The sequence below is a fragment of the Rissa tridactyla genome, chromosome 25, assembly GCF_028500815.1.
Source record: "Rissa tridactyla isolate bRisTri1 chromosome 25, bRisTri1.patW.cur.20221130, whole genome shotgun sequence".
NCBI classification, from domain to species: Eukaryota; Metazoa; Chordata; class Aves; order Charadriiformes; family Laridae; genus Rissa; species Rissa tridactyla.
The window spans coordinates 441,196-464,293 of NC_071490.1; the positions used below are offsets into that span (position 1 = coordinate 441,196).

Below are 23,098 nucleotides of genomic sequence, written 5' to 3' on the forward strand. Positions count from 1 at the left end.
AGACCTCCGGTCCCAGGCCAGTCCCTCAGGCCAGTCCCCTCAGGCCACCAGTCCCCCAAGACCACTGGTCCCCTTGGGCCACCGGTCCCCTCAGGCTACTGGTCCCCCCAGGCCACCAGCCCTCACAGACCACTGGTCCTGTGAGGCCGCCAGTCCCCTCGGGCCACCAGCCCTCACAGGCTGCCGATCCCTTCAGGCAACCCTCATACACCACTGGTCCCCTCGGGCCACCAGTCCCCTCAGGCCACCAGCCCTCACAGTTGACAGATCCCCCCCAGGTCACCAGCCCTCACAGGCCACCATTCCTTTGAGGCCATCAGCCCTCTCTGGCCACTGGTCCCCTCAGGCCACCAGTCCCCCTAGGCCACCAGCCCTCACAGGCCACCAGCCCCCCTCAGGCTATCGGTCCCTTCAGGCCACCAGCCCTCACAGGCCACTGGTCCCCTCGGGTTACTGATCCCCTCAGGCCACCAGCTCTCAGAGGCCACTGGTCCCCTCAGGCTACCAGCCCTCATAGGCCACTGGTCCCCTCAGGTTACCGGTCCCCTCAGGCCACCAGCTCTCAGAGGCCACTGGTCCCCTCAGGCTACCAGCCCTCAGAGGCCACTGGTCCCCTCAGGCCACCAGCCCTCAGAGGCCACCGGCCCCCCTCAGGTCACTGGTCCCCTCAGGCCACCAGCTCTCACAGGCCACTGGTCCCCACGGGTTACTGGTCCCCTCAGGTCACCAGCTCTCACAGGCCGCTGGTACCCTTGGGTTACTGGTCCCCTCAGGCCACCAGCTCTCACAGGCCGCTGGTCCCCTCAGGCCACCAGCCCTCAGAGGCCACCAGCCCCAGTCAGGCCACTTGTCCCCTCAGGCCACCAGCCCTCAGAGGCCACTGGTCCCCTCAGGCTACCAGCTCTCACAGGCCACTGGTCCCCACGGGTTACTGGTCCCCTCAGGTCACCAGCTCTCACAGGCCGCTGGTACCCTCGGGTTACTGGTCCCCTCAGGCCACCAGCTCTCACAGGCCGCTGGTCCCCTCAGGCCACCAGCCCTCAGAGGCCACCAGCCCCACTCAGGTCACTGGTCCCCTCAGGCCACCAGCCCTCAGAGGCCACTGGTCCCCACGGGTTACTGGTCCCCTCAGGCCACCAGCTCTCACAGGCCGCTGGTCCCCTCAGGCCACCAGCCCTCAGAGGCCACCAGCCCCGCCCCACTCAGGCCACTTGTCCCCTCAGGCCACCAGCCCTCAGAGGCCACCAGCCCCCATCAGGTCACTGGTCCCCTCAGGCCACCAGCCCTCAGAGGCCACTGGTCCCCTCAGGCTACCAGCCCTCACAGGCCACTGGTCCCCTCGGGTTACCGGTCCCCTCAGGCCACCAGCCCTCACAGGCCACCAGCCCTCACAGGCCGCCGGTCCCCTCAGGCCGCCAGCCCTCATAGACCACTGGCCCCCTCAGGCCGCCGATCCCCTCAGGCCACCAGCTCTCACTGGTCCCCTCGGGCCATCAGCCCTCTCAGGCCGCCGGTCCCTGAGGCCCCGCCCCCCCCCCGCGCCGTTCCCGCTCCCGCGAGACCCCGCCCCCCCCCGGCGCGCGCCGGCCCCGCCCCCTCCCCACACCCCCCCCTTCCCCGCGCCTGCGCCGCCCCGCCCACCTCAGCCTCCTCCCCGTGACGTCACCCTCCCGCCGCCCTCCCCCATTGGCTGCCGCCGCCGCCGCTCTCCACGTGACTCCTCTCCCCCCCCCCCCCCCCGATCCCTGACGCCCCCCCCCCCCCGTTCTCCCGCTCGCCGCGCGCCCCCCGCCGGCGGCGGCTCCGCCCCCCGCGCTGCAGTCTCGCGCTCCCGCCGCACCGCGCCGCGCCCCGCACCGCGGCCAGGCCCAGGCCCGGGCCCCGCCGACACCGAGGGACCAGCACCAGGCCCGGCCCCCCCCCCCCTTTCCCCCCCTTCCCCTCCCCTTCCCCCCCCTCCCCGCCATCCCCGGCACCGGCTGGGCCCCGCCGGTAGGAACCACCGGGGGGCGGCGCCGGGCGGGTTGGCGGCGGGGGAGGAGGAGGAGGAGGAGGAGGGCGGGTAGGCCGGTGTGAGGGGTGGGGGAGGCGGAGGAGGGTGGTGTGGGGGGGGGTGGGGGTGGCAGGCCGCGCCGGTGGTGACCCGGCCCCCTTCCCCTCCCCTGCCGGCCCATTGTGCTGTGGAGACAAAATGGCGGCGGGCGGCCGTTGGGCCGGGGGTGAGTGAGGGGAGGGCTGAGGGGGAGGGAGCAGGGGCTGAAGCGGGGGGGGGGGGGGGTTCCCCACAGCGTATCCCCTCCCCCATCTCACACCCGCACCCCCCCATCCCCCTGTACCCCCCTCACGGTGAGGGAGTGGCGGTTCGCTGAGGGGGGGGGTCGCGCCGGGCCTCCCCCCCCCCCCCCTATTTCCCGCCGCTTTGTTCTCGCCGCGTTTGCAAATGGCGGCAGCGGCCCGTCTGCCCCTTCCCCCCTTCGGGACGGTGTGGGGGGGAGCCGGGGGGGGGTAAGGGGGGGGTGCTTGAGGGGGGGGGTGTCCAGGCCCCTTACGGCCCCCCCCCCCCCCCCCCCAGCCGGGGGAACCGGCAGCTCCCCGGGGCCCGCCGGGTGTGTGCGTATGTGTGTGGAAACATCCCCTGGGGTGGGATTTAAAATGATATAAATTGATTTACATCCCCCCCTTCTTGGGGACAGGGCCGAGCTCTGCTCTCCTATTGCCTTCCCCCCTCCCCCTCCGCCCCCGGAGGGCTGATCCCGGTTCTTCCCTCCTGCCAGCTCCTCTCCTTCCCGAGCCATCCCGTTATCTGCAGCCGCTGGCTTTCTGGATGGTTTGGGGGAAGAAAAAACACAACAAAAACCCGCTCATTATGTCTCTTGCAAAAGCCGAGAGCTTTTGTTTGCCGCCCTGGGTCCGTCAGGTAGCCTTGAGATGGGGAACGGAGGCTCTCCGCGTCCTTACACCCTTTCCCAAACAAAAAGCAAGGCTTTGCGCTCCTCCAGGCATCCTCTTCGGGTAACAGCGGTCTGAAAACACGGATTAAAACCGGCTAACTATTTTTTTTTTTTTTTTTTTAAAGCATAGACACCATCTAAAATGAAACACGCTTCTTAAGACGTCTTAAACTTTCCTCCCCCCCCCCCATCTAGGGCAGGAGTTTTCAACCTTTTGCATTCTGTTTATCGTTTTCTTGTCCACGCGCCCCCCTCCCCAACAAGCGTTTCGGAGTCTGCTCCTTCCGTCGGAGGAGTCAAAGCGAGTGGAAAGTTTGTTGGGGGAATCAAGCTGGTAGTGGAAATCGTAGGAGGGGGAGAGCAGAGCAGGCGAGGCTTAAAACAAGGGCGGAATTTCAAAAGTTTCTCCCCTTTTCTCAAATTTTAATGATGCTCAGCATCAACAGCGACGTCAGGATTTGCACGTTATTGAGCGCGTTTGTGTTTTTAACTTGTTTTGTGGTTCTTTCCTCCGCCCCCACCAAGAGGTGTGAGTCCGGTAGTGCTGCAGCATCATCTCCAGGGTTCTCCCTAGACATGAACTCCGGGGATTTGGAGAAGAGCGATCCCGTCCGGCTTTAGGAATGGCAGGAAGCGGGGCTCGTGTTCCTCGGGCTGTCGTAGTCTTTTCTGACTAGGAGCGGCCGCCTCGCTGGGTCGGGTTTCAACTTATATCTTGCCTCGCTTGGAGGGAAATTAAGGCAGCTTTAGGAAAAATAGCTGCGTGTGGAGCGTACGAGTTCTTCGGGGTCCAGCCCAAAGGAGCATTTTGGGGGGCTGGCACCCGCAAACATGCACAGATGCCCTGGGGCTTCCTGCAGGTAGCTGGGGAATAATTAATTCTCCCTGCTCCATCTGAGTTTAATTACAATTAGATCTGGATTTGTAACAACACCGAAGTTGGCACACGTGTAAATATTCGCAGGATTGGAATCGAAGGTACTTCTGCACCGTGGCATGCCGAGTCCATACCGCAACAGTGGCTTGAGGAAACGAGTTTTCCTGATTTTTATCCTAGAAAATTCTCCAGGTCGTGAGCTCTGCTTGTCAAATAAGCAGCCTAGGGGGGTCTTGTTTTCTGCCCAGGCCCTTTGTTTTATTTTGTAGAGTTATAACAGCGTCCCTCTAGTAAAGCGCTAAGTATTTGGGCAGTTAATTATTTGTTTTCTGATTATTATTGCAGTATCTTGGAGAATTTGCACTTAAGATCGGCCGGGCTTACTCGCAGTTTGTGTCAGATGTAAAGCATAAAAAGCAAAGCGCTGGGGTCGCGAGCTGTGCCTGGCGGTTACCGGAGAGGCTGGGAATGGGCTGGTTTTTGTGGGGGGAAAAAAGGAAAAATGGAGCTTCATCCCAGTTTCCTTTGGAGGGAAACTCTTCCAGAGCAGAAGGTCTCCCAGGGAAGTGGGGTTTGGTGGCGAGCTCTGCAATAACTGAGGTGCGATTGACTTTCTCTGGCAGTGTTTTTGAAAGCTGTAGTGTTGCCAGGCAGCTTTGACCTGGACTTGACTGTAAAACCAAGTGAAGGAGCTGGTGGATGTGGATCACGATGACCTTCATCATCCTCAGGTGCCGAGGCTCTTCCTTTGCCTCGCTGAGGCTTTTTCAATGGCACTGAGCCATTCCTGGGGTTACCACGGAACGCCAGGGAATGGGATTGCCCCTGTGTGCTTCCAGGGAGGGGTAAATCGAGAGTTTTATTTAAGATTTATTCAAATTAGTGACTGGGAATTGGTCATTAAACCAAGCAACCACTGGTTTTTACACCGGTCCCATGGGAAACAGCTTTGCTGATGCCAAAGAGTCAATCCCGGTGGGCGCAAGGTGGTTTTTGGAAGTTCTTGCTGGGAGCCTGCTGGCATCCGAAGGCGATCTTGGGACGCTGTCGTCTCCCACCGAGCAGAAATCAGTCCTGCGGGACACAACTCAAAGGCCCCTTGGCTAAAAGAGACGAACCGAAGCGCTTGGATTCTAACAAAAGAAGTTCCCTGCCCCAGCCAGGGCTACCGGAGCGGGTTTGTTCCCTTTGGAAGCGGCTTCTTCTTTGGGAACAAGCTGTTGTGATTACAGCTTCATCTGTTGAATTTTAGAACTTGCGAGCCCTTGCTTCAAAACCAGATTTGCTGGTGGAAGTTTGTGCGACTGCCTCCTGATGAAGGAAGGGGAGAGACTCGGTGCAGCTAACAAACTTGTCTCTTATTGCTCCTAATTAAGAGCAGGCTTGTAAAACGAATTTGGGGTGAAAAGTGGTATATGGCAAAGAGATCTTTAGAAGAATGAAGGAAAGCTGTCGCCTCGCTTGGCAACCAGGCGATGGCAACCCAGTTCCTTACCTCGTGGAATTATATTCCCTTAGAGACTGTTCACTTTCCCAGTGCGGTCTGCTCTGGGGAGGGCTTTACCTTCAGAAACGTGAGCAGGAGCTTTGGAAAAAGGTGATTTTAATGGGAATAAGGAGCCAAAATAATGTACCTGCTGGGCAGGTAAAAACGGGGCGGTTAATGCCCTCAAAGAAGGCAATCCGTGCAAGTTGGGATGACGGATGGGTGACAAACTTGGCTGTTATCGTCGGCACCATTCAAGTCTTAAGAATATAAGTCACTGGGAGCAGAAAACTTGGCTTTTGTACTTTTTTTTTTTTTTTTTGCATACTTCTGATGTCTGTTATTATCCCCAATAACCAAAATCGGCTATTTCTGTTCCAGTGTACACTCAGCGCCCGGCCTGCGGGGACAGACCAACCTGCTGGCGTCGCTAAACTGGCTTTCTGTTGCTTTCAGATTCCAGCAAAGTGTGGTATCGGTGCAGTCTTTTTGGTGGAAGAATCTAAATAAGCCCGTTTTGAACGCTTGGACAGACGTTCGAAAGCAAAAATGGTAAGGCTGGGGGGGAGGTTTCCGGCTGGCGGGATAAATATCCGCGTTTTTGGTGCTCTCTAAAATTGTTTGAAAAAATCCCTTTTTCAGCGTCCCATGCGTATTTTCGTGAACGACGACCGCCATGTGATGGCCAAACACTCGGCCGTTTACCCGACGCAGGAGGAGCTGGAGGCGGTTCAGAACATGGTCTCCCACACGGAGCGAGCGCTCAAAGCCGTGTCCGACTGGATCGATGAGCAAGAAAAAGTCAGCGGGGAGCAGCCAGAAACGGAGTCCATGGAGACGGCGGCAGAAGAGGAAAATAAAGAAGGAGGGTAAGGAACATCACCGGCGTCGGAAATAGTAGGACTGGCTTAATTAAATTAGTAAAAATCCGCTCGCTGAAGGTGGAAAAGTTGTTTTCTTTGCCTGCGGAATTAAGAGGAATTAACTAACACGCGGTTTAAGCGACTTTTCCTGCGCAGGTGTAGTAAATCCGTCAGCGGGGGTTGCGCATCATGTTTAATCGTTGCAGATCTGTCCCTTCGCTTGGGCCGAGCGTTGGCGCTTCCCCGGCTGTGCTTAATTAATCCTTGGAGCGGTGCTGACCGTGCCCCGTGTGTTCGCAGGGATCAGAAAGCCGCGGAGCAGTTAACCAGGACCTTGCGTGGGGTGATGCGTGTGGGGCTGGTGGCGAAAGGCCTTTTATTGAAGGGGGACTTGGATCTGGAGCTGGTTCTTTTGTGCAAAGATAAACCCACCACGGATCTCCTGGAGAAAGTTGCCGACAATCTTGGAGTCCAGCTCGCTGTGAGTAAAATGTTTGAATTTCAACCTCTGCGTGCGCTTGTTGCAGAACAAGCAAAATAGATTTTTTTAATTTTTTTTAAACAGTTAAAAAGACACCGATGACGTTTGTTTTGATACCCTTTTTTCCATCTTGGAAAAATAATTGTTGTAGACTTGCAGCGCTGTTCTGGAATGGCCTCGTTAAACGAACTTCTCTTTATTAGCCAGAGTTTTGTTTATAGACCTCGGGTTTTGTCGGAAAAGGCTGTCGCAAATCGCTGGGAAATGAATTAGACGATGGCTAAGCAGTGAAATTCTGTTGCAGGCTATTACTGAAGACAAATACGAAATAATCCAGTCAGTCGGCGATGCCGCGATTGTAATTAAGAACACAAAAGAGCCGCCGCTGACGCTGACCATCCACTTGACGTCGCCCGTAGTCAGAGAAGAAATGGAAAAACAGTTAGCTGGAGGTAGGGAAAACTGGAACCAGCCGCCAGCCGGTTGGAAACCCGTACATTTACGTTGCTAATTCACTGGTAAAGCGTGCTCTTCAGTTTCAGCCGAAGCGGCCACAATTAATTTCTGTCCAAATTCAAAATTCCGGAAGATGACACCGACCTCCTGAGAATCACACTTTATTCGGACTCAGCTTCCGAAACTGAGTAGCACCTTTCAGATGGGATTTTGCTCCTTTTTTTAATTTATTGATTTGATTTTTTTGGTTTTTTTTTTTTTGGGGCCTTTAGTTCACTAATCCGTCATCTTGTTGTATTAATCTTGTTTCGTACCTAGCCACGTAAGTGGCCTGCACAGTGACATAAAAATATAAACCAGATACGTTTGTTGTTTTTTTTTTTTTTAAAGAAAAAAAAAAATCTCGAAGGCTTCTTGTTAAATGGCTTGCATGTACGTGAAATTGGATGTTCCACGCGGTTTGTGTTGCAGCAAGAACGACGGGCGCTCGGGGTCTCCTCCGTGGGCTGTTTCATCAGCTTAAAGCTCAGAAATCGCAGAAAGTGATGCAGAGTTTTGGATAAAGTTAGCTTCTCCATTCGCTCTCAAATTCCCTTTGGAATACCAGTTCATGGACGGTTGTTTTATTATTTTTTTTGGCACTTGGATTACGATGGGCTCCGTAAACGTTGGCACGGCGCTGTCGAACGGGCGGGTTTCGAACGCCCGCGCCCTGCACTAGCCTTATCTAAAACCCTGATCTTGAGAAACTTTTTGGGCTTTTTTTCCAAACCGTAGCTTCCAATTTTGCTGCAGCACAGACCGGAAAAATATCTTTGTGCTCTCTCTTTGACTGTCTATGGTTTTGATATCTGACCTCGTCTACCAAGCCTTCTAGTTTGTCAATTTTAGGGACGCTGGACCTTTGACCAACAGGACGCTCTCTGTCACGGGTTGGGGCCAGGGCAGTCGAACCTTCTGGGCGGAGGGGGTTCCCTCGATCCTCGCAAAGCTTTTCCTCCCCTTTTCCACCCCCTCCAACTCCTCCGCTAAAGCGAAACGCAGAGTTGGGGGGGGGGTTTATTTTCATAAATTCCCCTTTGTTTACCTATTACCGGCCTCGTTTGCTGCCACTCTGAATCCTAAAGGAGTTCTGTCCTCTCCCATTGAGTCTCACGCCCCTTCTCCTCGCACAACAGATTTCAGTCCCTCCTTGGCCATTAATTGCCCCCACCCCCCACCCCCGTGGCCACCTTCTCTGCAGTTTGAATTTCGAAGCGCTGCAGACCCAACCTTCCAGGTCCGGCATCTAGAGCGGGATCTTTTGGGAGCCCCAGCTGCCCGTTAGGAAAACTGCCTCATCCCCTCTCCGCCTGACAGAACCCCCTTGGTCAAACCGTGCCTTGTCTTCTTATTCCATCCACGAATAGAAACGCTATCAGTCAACGACTCCCCGGACGTTCTGGACAGGCAGAAATGCCTTGCTGCCTTGGCGTCACTGCGACACGCCAAGTGGTTCCAGGTTTGCATTTTGTTCTTATATTTGTCTTTAAGTAGAAAATTTGTAAACTATTAAGGGGCTGACTTATTTTTTTTTTTATTATTATTTTTCTTGTTTTTTTTTTTTCCCCCCTATTTAAACTACTTTTTAGCGGCGGACGATAGCTAGACGTGCTGAACTTAGCATCTGTCAACGGGACAGTTGCTAAAGAAGCACTTAAGCGAGTTAAACTTTCGGCAGGAACCTTTTTTTTAAAGAGTAGACGATGCCTAGCTGCTGCTTTGTGTTAAGAGTAATGTTGCCTTCTACAGTACGGTGATAAGACGATAATGCGAAATAACTGTTTACCCTTGAACAAAGTAGCACCGCAAAAAATGAATGTCTGCGAGCAGTTTTGGGGTTTTTATTGACTGCCTGTCTGCTTTTCCTTCTCCTTCTAGGCCAGGGCTAACGGGCTGAAGTCATGCGTCATAGTCATCCGAGTGCTGCGGGATCTCTGTACTCGGGTTCCCACTTGGGCACCGCTGAGAGGATGGGTAATTTTCCCTCTTTTTGTTTCGTTCTTGGTTGGTTTTTTTTTTTTTTGGAGGGGTTGGGTTTTGCTACCAAGCTGGCGTTCAGCTCTCTTCAGCCTGCGCACGTTCTCTTTTCGTAAGTCGGGAGTTTTTATAGCGTCCGAACAACGCTTCCGCCCTGAAAAGATGCGTGTCGGAGGGCTGCAGTGCGAGTTCTTTGATCGATTAACAATCCCTACAGCACGAGTGGTTAAACGGTTGGTGAATTTGAAGCCACTTCTAGCTGCCGTGGCAGCGCGAGCGCCCTCCCTCCACTCCTCTCACTTCTCCCGACGTGTCTTTCAGCCTCTGGAGCTGCTGTGTGAGAAATCCATCGGGACCGCTAACAGACCCATGGGCGCTGGCGAGGCTCTGAGGAGAGTTCTTGAATGCCTCGCCTCGGGAATCGTCATGCCAGGTTAGGTGGTTCTCTGCATTTTTTCCCCTTTCGAAGCGCAATGAAAACGCGGCAGAAGCTTCGAGGCGCGGGTTCCCTGCGGGCAGCCTAAAATTCGCAGCGCAGCAAGACCCCCCCGGCGCACACGGGTACTGCGCTGTCACTTAGGGCACGTGTGTTCAGAGCTACGGACCCATGACCTTAAAACCCTCCCCCCAAACCCTCCCCTCATAGAGAGAGGTACCAGTTCCTACAAGCGTCAAATTGGTTCCCAGAGTGGTCGTGAGCAGCTTCGCTGCGAATCGTACGTGTTTTAAAAATAGTCCAGCCGAGTTTCAGAATGTCGGACGTTGGATGGATCGTGTCGGTCCGTGCTCTTGGAGTGTTGATTGATGCCAAGGGAATACTTAGTTTAGTTGCTTTAGAAAACACCAGGATAATTCTCTGCATATCTTCCTTGTTTCCTGCCTTCAGATGGTTCTGGTATTTATGATCCTTGTGAAAAAGAAGCCACTGATGCTATTGGGCATCTAGACAGACAACAAAGGGAAGATATCACACAGAGTGCTCAGGTATAGTTTTGCCTACAGATGTTACGAACAACTTAAATCAGTTCAACTGACTCTGAACTTCCATATTGGTTAATGGTAGTATAGTAACCTCCCGGAGGTCGGTGTTAACTTAATTTTAATATCTAGCCAAGTTTTTTTTAAAAAAAAAAAAAAAAAAAAAAAAAGCAATACGAATGGGTCCCACACCGCTAAGGAATTTGTAGCTTGGCCCAACCAGAAGCAAAGTATCAGGTTTTAAATAGTGACTTGCTACCGTGACCCGTATTTTTGGGTTGAACTTCCAAAAAAAATTAATAATAAAAAAAAATTCAGAGAGTCCTATTTAAACCGCTGAGAATTTCTGTGTAGGGGTGGGTAGAATGTTCCCGTCTGAAACTGTGCAGGGAACGGAGATTGGCGGAGCCGCTTGCGCGTCCCGGTGACACGTGTTTTCGTCTTTCTAGCACGCTCTGAGACTTGCTGCTTTTGGCCAGCTTCACAAAGTCTTGGGGATGGATCCCCTCCCTTCCAAAATGCCCAAGAAACCAAAGAACGAAAACCCCGTTGACTATACTGGTAGGTACTCGGGGGAGGGGGGGGAATAAAGCCCCACAAACCACATTTCCAAGGCTTTTTGCTGCTTTTTTTGCTGGAAACTGGAATACTTAAGATTATTTTTTTTTTTTTTGTCTGTTACGATGATTACAGTCCAGATTCCTCCCAGTACGACGTACGCTGTCACCCCAATGAAGCGTCCAATGGAGGAGGATGGAGAGGAGAAATCTCCCAGCAAAAAGAAAAAGAAGATTCAGAAAAAAGGTATTGAGTTAACGAGAGGTAGGTACAAACGGCGACGTGGGAGCAGTTCTCGGGCCGAGGCGCGGGGGGGGCAGGTTGCGGAAGAGTTTCTTGCAAGGGGTTCAGTCATAGGCGACGCTGTAAATAACGGGGGATGGAGCGTGTGAATTTAAATAAAAAAAGGCTTAACGCTGTAAGATTTGTACTTGGTGTGACTTAAACTCTCCCAAGGAGGAAAATACAGATCAGAATTTGTCTGAAAGCAGTTCTGCTTCTTTTAAAGAGGTGACAAACATCCGCAAACATTTGGGTTTTGTGTTTTGTTTTGTTTTTTTTTCTGTTCAGAGGAAAAACTTGAACCTCCCCAGGCCATGAATGCACTGATGAAACTAAACCAGCTAAAACCCGGGCTCCAGTACAAACTTGTCTCTCAGACTGGTCCCGTTCATGCTCCCATCTTTACAATGTCCGTGGAAATCGATGGCAGCACGTTTGAAGCATCGGGGCCTTCCAAAAAGACGGCCAAATTGCACGTGGCGGTGAAGGTGAGAGCTGCGGGGGGGGTCAATTCCTACCCGGGGGTTCTCGTTAGGAGGTAGTTGGATTGAGTCAAAGTTGAAAAAAGGGCGACCGGATCGATGGGGATGACGGTCGCACGGTGAAGGACTTCATAACTCCCAGGTCTTGAAGTGCCTGCGGGATGTGGGGAACACTGAGGGCTTGGAAGAGAGTTTATAAAGCAGTTCTTGAGCAACCTTCTCGAGCATTTACCCCAAAATGGGTCGGGCAGCCGAGAGCTGGAGGTTCTTGGAGGTAGCTCTTCAGTAATCTCCAACTCTTCTTCCCCCCAGGTGTTGCAAGATATGGGTTTGCCCACGGGGGTGGAAGGCAAAGAATCCGGGAAAGGAGATGAATCGGCAGAGGAAACGGAACAGAAACCCGTCGTCGTCGCTCCTCCTCCCGTAGTAGAAACCGTCTCCACACCCGCTGCTGCGTCTCCCCCTTCGGATCAAACCCCAGAGGTGAGCGCAGCCCGAGGCGGGGGGGGACGGGACAGCGGGGGTCTGCGTCGTTGTTGGGATGTAGGACATCATCGGAAGCGCCTTTTAGCAACAAGTTCCTACAATGCTGTACTGTACTGTTCAATTATTGTCACCGTACAATTTACAAGGTAAAAGCATCCAGCAAACTTATTCCAAGCTTCTAATCTTAGATATATTTTCCAAATACATATTTTTAGAAGCAACTTGGAGCCCGTTGGGTTTTTTTTTTTTCCTTGGGAGTTTGACCGCCGCTTCTCTCCTTCCAGAACGTGAAACAACAGGGACCAATTCTGACAAAACACGGCAAGAATCCCGTGATGGAGCTGAACGAGAAGCGGCGCGGGCTGAAATACGAACTGATCTCGGAGACGGGCGGCAGCCACGACAAGCGCTTTGTCATGGAGGTGAGGTGATTCCTGCTCCTCCCTCCTTGCCTTCATCCCCGCTCCGATAGTCTCTAGCTTGGGAAGAATTTAAAATCATAAAATCACGGAATGGCGTGGCTTGGAAGGGATCTTTAAAGATCATCTAGTGGGGACGGAGGTTTTCTCTGCAGCTGTTTGCTCAAAGCCCCGTCCAACCTGACCTTAAACACTCCCAACCTCTGGAATTGTCTGCGGGCACCATTAAAAAAAACCAACCAAACAAAAAAAAACCCAAAACAAAACAAAAAACCCCCAAAAATGATTCATTTTACCGAGTGGCTGCTCCTGCCCTTCCCACTCATGCGCTGTGATTTTTATTTTTTTTTTTTTTTTTTTTTTTTTTTAATCCCTTCCGAAGGTGGAGGTTGACGGACAGAAATTCCAAGGAGCTGGTTCAAATAAAAAGGTGGCAAAAGCCTACGCTGCTCTGGCCGCGCTCGAGAAGCTGTTTCCGGATGCTCCGGTTGCCATCGAGCAAAACAAGAAGAAAAGAGCCCCCGTCCCAGCGAGGGGGGGGCCCAAGTTTGCAGTAAAAGTAAGTAAATTGACAATTTTTACCACCTTTGTGGCCTAACGAAGGGTTCTGTAGGACCGTTGTCTCCTGCTCTGTGGTTTTTAATCTCTTTTTGGGAGGGGGAAATAATTCAAGGTGCGGAGGGCCACCAGAATCTGCTAACGGCTGAAGGGCTTGAAAGCAGAAATACCCACGAGTTTTACGGAAAACAGCCTTTTTTCTGGAGACTTACCCTAATTTGGTGCCCACCCCCATTGCTTTTGGCTTAGGTCCTCTTTCTTTTGGGGAAGATGGGCTCCCCCTTGGGTCCCCCCCGTTCTGGGGCTCCCTTTGGCCCCCCATCCTGGGGCTCCCTTGGCCAGCGTTCTGGAGTTCCCCCTTGCCCCCCTCCATTCTGGGGCTCCCCTTGGCCCCCCTGTTCTGGGGCTCCCTTGGCAATTGTTCTGGGGTTCCCCCTTGCCCCCCCTATTCTAGGGCTGCCTTGGCCAGTGTTTTAGGGTTTCTCCTTAACCCCCCCTGTTCTGGGGTTCCCCCTTGACCCCCCCATTCTGGGGCTCCCTTGGCCAGTGTTCTAGGGTTCCCCCTTGACCCCCCAGTTCTAGGACTCCCCTTGACCCCCCCATTCTGGGGCTCCCCTTGCTCACCTCATTCTAGGGCTCCCCTTCACCCCCCTGTTCTAGGGCTCCCCTTGGCCAGCATTCGGGGGCTCCCCTCTCCCCCCGCATCCTGGGGCTCCCCTTGTGCCCTGTCCTCCCCCAGCCTGGTTTGGGAGTTCCCTCGGGGGTGCGGTGGTGAAGCCAGGGCTGGCTGACCCCCCCCACTCTCTCTCTCTCTCTCTTCCTGCAGCAGCACAACCCAGGCTTCGGCATGGGGGGCCCCATGCACAACGAGGTGCCCCCCCCACCCAACATGCGCGGCCGCGGCCGGGGTGGCAACATGCGCGGCCGCGGCAGAGGCCGGGGTGGATTCGGCGGCAACCACGGTGGCTACATGAATGCAGGTGAGACGCTGCCCCGTCCTCGCCCTTTTCATGATAATCTTCCCCAAACCACCCAAATCCCCACCGTCCTCACCCTTCCCATGTTAAATCTTCCCCAAATCCCCACTGTCCTCACCTTTTCTGTGTTAAATCTACCCGAACTCATCCAAATCCTGACCGTCCTCATACTTCCTGTGCCAAATCTCCCCCAAATCCCAACTGTCCTCACCCTTCCCAGGCTAAATCTGTCCCAAACCATCCAAATCCCGACCATCATCACCCTTTGCATGTTAAATCTCCCCCAAATCCCGACCGTCCTCACCCTTCCCATGTTAAATCTACCCCAAACCATCCGAATCCCGACCGTCCTCACCCTTCCCATGTTAAATCTACCCCAAACCATCCGAATCCCGACCGTCCTCACCCTTCCCATGTTAAATCTACCCCAAACCATCTGAATCCCGACCGTCCTCACCCTTCCCATGCCAAATCTCCCCCGAATCCCGACCGTACACACTATTTCTATGCCAAATTACCCCAAACCACCCAAATCCCAACCATCCTCACCCTTCCCACGTTAAATCTCCCCTAAATCCCGACCATCCTCACCCTTTCCAGGCTAAATCTCTCCCAAATCCTGACCATCCTCGCCCGTTTCATGTTAAAACTACCCCAAATCCCAACCGTCCTCACCCTTCCCAGGCTAAATCTATCCCAAACCATCCAAATCCTGACCATCCTCAGGTTAAATCTACCCTTCCCAGGCTAAATCTACCCCAAATCCCGACTGTCCTCACCCGTTCTATGCCAAATCTATCCCAAATCATCCAAATTCCGACCATCCTCATTCTTCCTGTGCTAAATCTACCCCAAATCCCGACCGTCCTCACCCGTTCTATGCCGAATCTATCCCAAGTCATCCAAATCCCAACCGTCCTCACCCTTCCCATGCCAAATCTCCCCCAAGTCCCGACCGTTCTCACCCTTTTCATGTTAAATCCACCCCAAATCCCAACCGTCCTCACCCTTCCCAGGCCGTATCTCCCCCAAATTCCGACGGTCCTCACCCTTCCCAGGCCAAATCTCCCCCAAATCTGACCATCCTCACCCTTTTTGTGTTAAACCTCCCCCAAACCATCAAAATCCCGACCGTCCTCATCCTTCCCCGCCAAATCCCAACCTGCGATTCAATCCCCGCCAGCGTTTCCTCCTGTCTCACACCGCGAGCCCTTCATCCCCTTCCGTTCCCTCTTCGTTAAGCTTTTTTTTTTTTTTTTCCTTCTAATCCAGGTGCTGGATATGGAAGTTACGGATACGGAGGGAATTCCGCGACGGCAGGCTATAGTAAGTTGGGCTTTGGGGGGTTGTTTTGCGTTTTTGGTTTGGTTTTTTTTTTTTTTTTTCATCTTAAATTCGGAAAAGCAGCGAGCTGCTGGGGGTGTGAGACTTGGAGCGGGTCGCGCCGGGTTTTTGTGCCTTTTTTATTTTTTTTTTTTTAAATAATTTCCTCTTTTCGGAAGGAGAAATAAAGAAAATAAGGGCTCGCGGAGTCGTTTAAAAAAAAAAAATTAAACCCGCGAATTCTTCGCGTTTCCTCTCGAACTGGGACTATTTTATATTTCTCTGCTTTGAGCCACGTGAAGCTGCCGGCCACGCTTTGGAATGGGATTTTTTTAATTATATTTTTGGTTTTTTTTTTTCTTTCCCCCCTGAAAAGGCGCAGCCGTTGGGCTTGAGAAAAGGAGCCTTCACCGGGGGGGGTGACAGGAGCAGAGAAATCTAAAAAAAAAAAAAAAACCTGCCTTGCGAAATGGGGCGCATTTTGGCCATCTTCCAAAGAATTCTAATTCTTTTTTTTTTTTCTTTTTTTTTTTTTTTTTTCTCTGCTCTGTTCTCCCCCTTTTGTAGGTGACTTTTTCACAGACTGCTCCGGCTATCATGATTTTGGGGCTTCCTAGATCATCTAAAAAGTCTTGCGCACATAAAAAAAAAAAAAAAAAAAAAAACAAACAAAAAAAAACCAAAACCCAAAAAAACCCCAAACACAGCTTTTTACTCCAATTTTCTCCAACTCCAAACCCCCCAAGTGGTTGGTGCCGTGTCCCCGTTGCTTCACTGGGTTTCTCAACCGTGGCTCGTCACCGCAGCTTGGCCGAAACTCCTTTAATCCGCAGGATTTGAGCCAATTTTTATCAGGATTTGCCTTTGAACTTGATCCTTAGCGATGTATGCGCCGGGGAGGGGGGGAGGGACGACGAGGTGTGTGTGTGGGGGGGTGGACCCCGTTATCCCCGAAGTTTGTGGATTTTTTGGGCATTTGGCGCAAATTTCCAAGCCGGCTTTCTTCAGCGTAAAGGCAAAAAAAAAATTCCATCTTTTTGCTTTTTATGGAAAGCATTGATTTTTTTAAAAAAAAAAAAAAAAAAAAAAAAAAAACCAACAAAAAAAAACCAAAACCAAACTGGAGGGCATTTAATCTACCTTTTTGCCTTCGTTTCCGGCGGGTTTGGTACGAAATTCCAGCTTTTTAATCCCGGCGGCGGGGTTATGTGCCTCTGGAACCACAGGGTGGCGGGAAGGCTTTTTTCCTCTGGGAATATCGCCCGGCTTTTCCCAGCGTGCGCAGCGGTGATTTTTGGACGCGCAACGGGGGTGGGCTCCAATTAAATCCTCCGCCCTTTTCGCAACCCGACTCGGGCTTTGACGGGATTGTCATCGTCTTCCCCATCCCGCAAATCCCCAGGCGTCAGGGGCTGGCGTCACCCTGTGAAAAACTTTGGGGAAAAACGCGTGGATTTGGTGGTTTAACCCAAAAAAGGGGTTTTTTTTCCGAGCCAAGCGTAAAGGGCCTTAAAGCACTTGATGGCGCAACCGGCCTGGAAAAAAAAAAACGCTCGCAGCCCTAAAATTCATCGCCCGGAGAATTCAAATTCCGCCGGAATTTTCCCCAATTGGCCAGTGGAGACCCCAAATCTCTGAATTCCAAGTGTTTGGTCCTTTATTCTTGCTACGGTACTTTTTTTTTTTTTTTGCTTTCTTTTTTTTTTTCGGATTGTCTTGTCTTTGTGCCTGTTTTTAGCTGCGCTCGGTTGCATTCGGTTTCACTTGTCAGCCTTGACAATTAAACGAGTCGGTAATTAAAATTGCTCAACGAACAAACAAAAAAAAAACCCTACGAAGCACCAGCTTTAGGAAAAAAAAAAAAACCCAATTCCAAGGTGTTTAGCGGATATTTTAAATAATAATAATAATGTCCTATTTTTTGTTTTTTAGAAAGCTTATTTGAGGTGAGGTTTTATCCAAGAGAGTTGCTCCTGCCCTGAAAGAGGTGGAAAAAAATGCCCTTTTTTAAGCAATTCGGTATCGGAGTAACTACTCCGGGCTGGATATTTTTATTCCTTAGCTTTGAATTGGGGAAATTCTCCTCATCTGCCATCCAACGGCACTCAAATTCCGTCGTTAAATACGAAATTGTTGGGATAAAATGGAAATTTCAGACATAGCGACTCGGGAGAGAGAGCGCCGATTTCTGGCGGCGCCGGTCGCGGCCCCTCCCTCCGGGAGAAATCCCCGCGCCTTTGACCCAAAATCGGGTCAAATTTCGGGCCTGAGCTGGGGTTCGCCATCACCCCGCGTCCTCCCAGTAGCTCCGCGCCAAACTGGGGAAGCGAAAGGCACCGGATTTTCCTCTTTTTGTCTCCTTTTTAACCAAATTCTCTCCCCTTTCGGAGGGGGCAAACCTTTCCCTCTCTTGGAGGCGTAGCTCCGTCCCCGGAGCGCCCTTCCGGCCGCTTTTTACTTAGATTCTAGTGGCTTTTAATCCTTGGAAAAAAAAATAAAAATAATCAAGTTTAGTGTTTAATCCGTAGAATTAAATCCTCTCGCCCTTAAAGGCCAAAACCGCCCCGAAGTTCAACTCGCAGGAATTTGGGCAGGAAAAAGCCTCGTTACTGTAGTATTCTTAATAAATAAAAATAAAATCCAGGCTTGACTCTGGACTGTGTCCGGCGCTGTCGCATCCGGGCTCTCGGTGGGTATCTTGGATGGAGGTTTTTTGGGAACCCGGGATCCCGAATTGGGGGGGAAGAGAGGCCAAACTGTGCGTGCACCCCTCGCTTCCCGTCGGATCCTTGCTGCTGGCCTCCCCGTGTCATATCCATCCGTCGGGATGGCTCGCTGCCTCGGAGCAATCCGCCTGGACCTTGGCACGATTCCTCGTTAACGGGAACGAGCTTATTCCCCGTTACCGTGCCTCTTGCCTGCCGCCCGCTGGCTCAATTGTCTCAAATGCTGGTTCCGGCGCCAGATTCGGAATCTCCGTAGAGTGTTGATGACCCTTAATTGTTGTAACGGACATTAAAGAGCACTGAGCAGAGTGGGAAGCGTTGGGAATTCCAGCTGGGGGGAGAAAGGGGGCTGGGTGTTGCCCGTCAAGGCTCCGGGGGGGCCGGAAAAAGGGGCCGTGTCCCCATTTTTCCCCAATTCCCCACCCCCATAAACAAGATGTTTCACCTCCGCGGAGTTTTTTAACCCCCAGAGCGAAACCGCTCCCAAACCCGGGGGAAAATCTCCCCGTTATGAGCCTTAATTGTTAAAATTGTGCCTCCCCCCACCCCCCAAAAAAACCCAAACCCCCGCTGATGATGTTCTCTCCGTTTAGGCCAGTTCTACAGCAACGGCGGCCACTCCAACTCGGGGGGCGGCGGCGGAGGTGGCGGCGGCGGCTCCTCGGGCTACGGCTCCTACTACCAGGGGGGCGATAACTACAACTCGCCGGTTCCTCCCAAACACGGGGGCAAGAAACAGCAACACGGTGGCCAGCAAAAACCTTCCTACGGCTCGGGCTACCAGTCCCACCAGGGCCAGCAACAGCAATCCTACAACCAAAACCAGTATGGCAACTACGGCCCGCCCCAGGGCAAGCAGAAAGGCTACAACCACGGCCAAGGCAACTATTCCTCTTACTCCAACTCCTACAACTCGCCGGGCGGCGGGGGCTCCGATTACAACTACGAGAGCAAATTCAGTGAGTGCCGCCTTGTTTCTCAGCGGGGGGGGTGGGGGGCAGAAATTTTACATAATTAGGAAATTTGCACTCCGCAAGGCTTGGTCCTGCGCAAAGGGATGAGTTTTAGCGGGGGCTGGAGCCATGGGACGAGGGGGAAGGGTTTTAAGCTGAAAAAGGGGAGATTTAGGGGAGATATTAGAAGAAATTGGCTGTGAGGGCGGTGAGCCCCTGGCCCAGGTTGCCCAGAGAAGCTGTGGCTGCCCCATCCCTGGAGGGGTTCAAGGCCAGGTTGGCCGGGGCTTTGGGCAACCTGGGCTGGTGGGAGGTGGCCCTGCCCAGGGCAGGGGGTGGCACTGGGGGGGCTTTAAGGTCCCTCCCAACCCAAACGGCTCCACGGTTCCATGATTCTACGAGCAGGGATGTCTCTGCCCAGCCCAGGTGGCTCAAAGCCCCGGCCAACCTGAGCTTGAACGTTGCCGGGGCATCAAAGAGGGGAGATTTGGGGGGAATATTAGAAGAAATTGTGGCTGGGAGGGTGGGGAGACCCCCCCCCCAGGTTGCCCAGAGAGGTGGGGGGTGCCCCATCCCTGGGGACACCCCAGGTTGGAGGGGGCTCTGAGGTGGGGGTGTCCCTGCCCGGGGTGGGGGGTGGCACTGGGTGGCCTTTAAGGTCCCTCCCAACCCAAGACTGTACGAACTCGGAGGGCTCAAAGCGCTCCAATTTAGTTGATTTAATCGGAAGAGATCAAAAGCGGCCAGGAAACATGCCAGGATCGGGTCGTCTCCTCCCCGGGCCGACGCTCTTGCCTTTGGGAGGATGAACTTGACCTTGCCCATTTCTTACTTCATCCCCCGGCCTTTGCTTTCCGCCTCGGGGGGGCGAACAGGCGAAGCTTTCAGCACCCAAGGGAGAAGGAACGAGGGCAAACTTTGCCTCTCCGAACCCCCCCGGCCGTCGTCTATGCCACGAACAAACCATCCCGGTAACCAAAACCTGCCGGTTGCGCCGCCGGCGGAACGGGTCCCGCTCACCGCCTTGTCCCTTCCAGGTTACGGCGGCAACAGCGGCCGCGGCGGCGGCGGAAACAACTATTCGGGAGGCGCCTCCTACAACACCGGCTCGCACGGGGGCTACGGGGGCGGCTCTGGGGGCGGAGGGTCCTCGTACCAAGGTAAGCAAGGTCAGTATACGACACTTGCCTAGAGATTTCTCCCCACGGCAACGTCTTTCCGTGCCCCCGCACGGCTGCGGGTGCCGGATTCTAGTAAAAACTCTCCTTCGGCACTAAAATAGCTTTTTTTTCATCATGCCATGATTATAATTCGGCTTCTTTCTCCTTTTTTCCACCCGCCCCCCCCCAACTCCCTCCCGGCAGGTGGATATTCCTCGCAATCCAACTACAACTCTCCCGGTTCAGGCCAAAATTACAGCGGCCCCCCCAGTTCCTACCAAGCGTCTCAAGGCGGCTACGGCAGAAACGACCACAGCATGAATTACCAGTACAGATAAAACCGTCCCCCCTCCCCCCCGTCCTTTGGAAGATTCAGTTTTAGCCCCTCACGGTAAAAAAAAAAAAAAAAAAAAAAAAAAAAAAAAGTTTAAAAAAAAAAACCAACAAAAAAAATCAAACAAAAAAAAAAAAAGCCCCCCTTCCCTCCCAGTCCCCCCCCCTTCTCCCCGTTTCCATGTTGCAGTGCTCTTTGTGATACCGGTCACTAATGGTTGAGTACCTGTAATTCCATAATTAGCTGTATTTTTGGGCATCTCCGTATTTAATGGTTTGTTAGTTGCCATTACGACTTTGTCTAAATAGGATTATTATTATTATTATTATTATTTTCGGGGGTTGTTGTGTTTTGTTTTTTTTTTTTTGTTTGTTTGGTTTTTTTTTTTTCGGGGGGAGTTAATCCAATTTTCAGTATCCTTTTTCTATTTTAAAAACCGGCCGCGGAAGCGGTGAGGGCGGTAGGGCTTGAAATAGAGAAAGGGATGTGTCATCTGTTAACGCTTTTGTGAAGTGAGTTAAACCGGGCTTTTTTTTTTTTTTTTTTTTTTTCCCCCCCTCTCTCTCTCTCTCTCTGTATTTTAATGCTTTAGTGTTTCGGTTTTATAAGTGAAGATTTTATTTTAAAAAAAAAGAAAAAAAAAAAAAAAAAAAAAACAAAAAAAAAAAACCCAAACAAACCAGTGGGGAAAGAGTGGGTTTTGTATGCCTGAATCCCTCAGGCAGCGCACCTGGAGGAAGCTGAATGTAGCCGAATAAAACACAAAACTCTTGACGGTTCCGGTTCCGTCTCCCAACGCGGGGTTTCCCCCGGCACGCGCCGCGCCCCCGCCCCCTCCCGCCTCTTCAAACGGCCCGAAACGCCCGTCCTTCCCCGCTTTCGGCAGTTTTAACGATGCTGGACTCTGGGGTCGGGGACTAAACCCCGCAGCCGGGAGGGAGGTGGAGGGATGCGGGGGCACGGGGGGGGGTCTGGGGGCCGAGCGAGCGGCTGGGTGGGTGCCAAGGGGGTTTTGGGTGCCAAGGGAGCGTCTGGGTGGGCACTGAGTGGGTTTTGGGTGCCGAGCGAGTGGCTGGGTGGGTGCTGCGTCGTTGGGTGGGTGCAAAGTGGGTTTTGGGTGCCAAGCGAGCGGCTGAGTGGGTGCCAAGTGGGTTTTTGTGCCAAGCGAGCGTCTGGGTGGGCACAGAGCGGCTTTTGGGTGGTCAGCGAGAGGCTGGGTGGGCACCGAGTGGGTTTTGGGTGCCGAGCGAGCAGCTGGGTGGGTGCCAAGTGGGTGTTCGTGCACAGTGAGCAGCTGGGTGGGCACTGAGCGGGTTTCGGGTGCTGAGTAGTTGGGTGGGTGCCATATGGGTTTGGGTGCCGAGCGAGCGGCTGGGTGGGCACCGAGTGGGTTTTGGGTGCCGAGCGAGCGGCTGGGTGGGCATCGAGTGGGTTTTGGGTGTCAAGCGAGCGGCTGGGTGGGCACCGAGTGGGTTTTGGGTGTCGAGCGGCTGGGTGGGCACCGAGTGGGTTTTGGGTGTCGAGCGAGCGGCTGGGTGGGCACCGAGTGGGTTTTGGGTGCCGAGCGAGCGGCTGGGTGGGCACCGAGTGGGTTTTGGGTGCCGAGCGAGCGGCTGGGTGGGCACCGAGTGGGTTTTGGGTGCCGAGCGAGCGGCTGGGTGGGCACCGAGTGGGTTTTGGGTGCCGAGCGAGCGGCTGGGTGGGCAGAGTGGGTTTTGGGTGCCGAGCAAGCGGCTGGGCGGGTGCCAAGGGGGTTTTTGTGCCGAGCGAGCGGCTGGGTGGGCACCGAGCGGGTTTTGGGTGCCGAGCGAGCGGCTGGGTGGGCACCGAGTAGTTGGGAGGGTGCCAAGCGGCTTTTGGGTGCCACGTGAGCAGCCTCAGCTAAGCCCGAATTGCTAATTACCTTTGCTGGTGATTAAACACCGCGGTGTCAACGCAGGAGGAAGGACGCGGAGAGGGATTTTTATTTTGCTGAGGGTTCCCGGCAGACGCTTCCTGGTGGAGATAATCCCCAGGGATCTTCCGTGACTTCTGGACCCGGCTCTGACTCTGGCAATACCCCGAGACCCATCATAAAACCGAACCCCGACACTCCTCCAAAACCCTCATAAAACTGAATTCCGACACCTCAAAACCGTCATAAACCCGAGCCGTAGATGGCAACTCCCCTTCCCTCGCCTTTCTGGGGAAAGGTGAAGCGGCATTTGCCAGGCCGGGAATATCCGCCAAATATCCCGGCACCGATATGGCCCGGCACCTCTCGGACGCCAGATGCCATCCCTTAAAACCAAACCCCCGCCGCAGCCGGGTTTTGAGCGATAAAATGACTCTTTTTTCCCCCCAGAAATAACCCCGGAGCTGCCTCTTGAGCACCGGGCAGGCCGGGGCGTGCGCCGGCGCGGTCGTAGCCGCGGTTCCTCGGCCGCGGCACCCTCTGTTTTGCCTAAAGTTTGCCCTTTGTGCCAGCGTTTCTGCTTCTTTCCCGTCCGGAGCCGGGAGCGCCCAGCTGGCCTTTGTTCTGCCGCGCTGAGTCAGCGGCCGGAACGAATCCGGGCTCGGAGCCGGCGTTTCGGTGAGGGCAAAGCCCTTTTCCCGGCCCGGCGGGAAGGTTGGGTGCCGATGGGCAACCGCGACGGGAGAGACGAGGCGGTGGGCAAGCTTGGTCCGGCTGCTGCTAGCCCTTTTATTATAAATAATGGTTTATAAGTTAAGGCCGGGCCCGGCTTTGC

General features: G+C 53.6%; 1 protein-coding gene across 5 annotated transcripts; it reads left to right on the forward strand.

Annotated features, from left to right (window-relative positions):
* The first annotated feature begins 2,130 nt into the window (after positions 1-2,130).
* Positions 2,131-21,048, forward strand: ILF3 (interleukin enhancer binding factor 3). 5 transcript variants are annotated; one of them, XM_054183479.1, is made up of 21 exons: positions 2,131-2,219; positions 5,771-5,866; positions 5,957-6,183; positions 6,478-6,658; positions 6,963-7,110; positions 8,524-8,615; positions 9,035-9,130; positions 9,455-9,566; positions 10,020-10,117; positions 10,561-10,672; positions 10,805-10,933; positions 11,240-11,439; positions 11,746-11,916; positions 12,204-12,341; positions 12,721-12,897; positions 13,723-13,876; positions 15,146-15,199; positions 18,516-18,881; positions 19,913-20,035; positions 20,240-20,426; positions 20,962-21,048. In XM_054183479.1, exons 2-20 carry the CDS (start codon positions 5,864-5,866, stop codon positions 20,371-20,373), a joined length of 2,715 nt encoding a protein of 904 aa, XP_054039454.1. In that variant the 5' UTR covers positions 2,131-2,219; positions 5,771-5,863; the 3' UTR covers positions 20,374-20,426; positions 20,962-21,048. The 5 variants fall into 5 exon arrangements, with proteins under 5 accessions (XP_054039454.1, XP_054039453.1, XP_054039455.1 ...); XM_054183478.1 differs by having other exon boundaries at positions 13,726-13,876; positions 19,913-20,044; XM_054183480.1 differs by having other exon boundaries at positions 10,805-10,915; positions 19,913-20,044.
* The last annotated feature ends 2,050 nt before the right edge of the window (positions 21,049-23,098 follow it).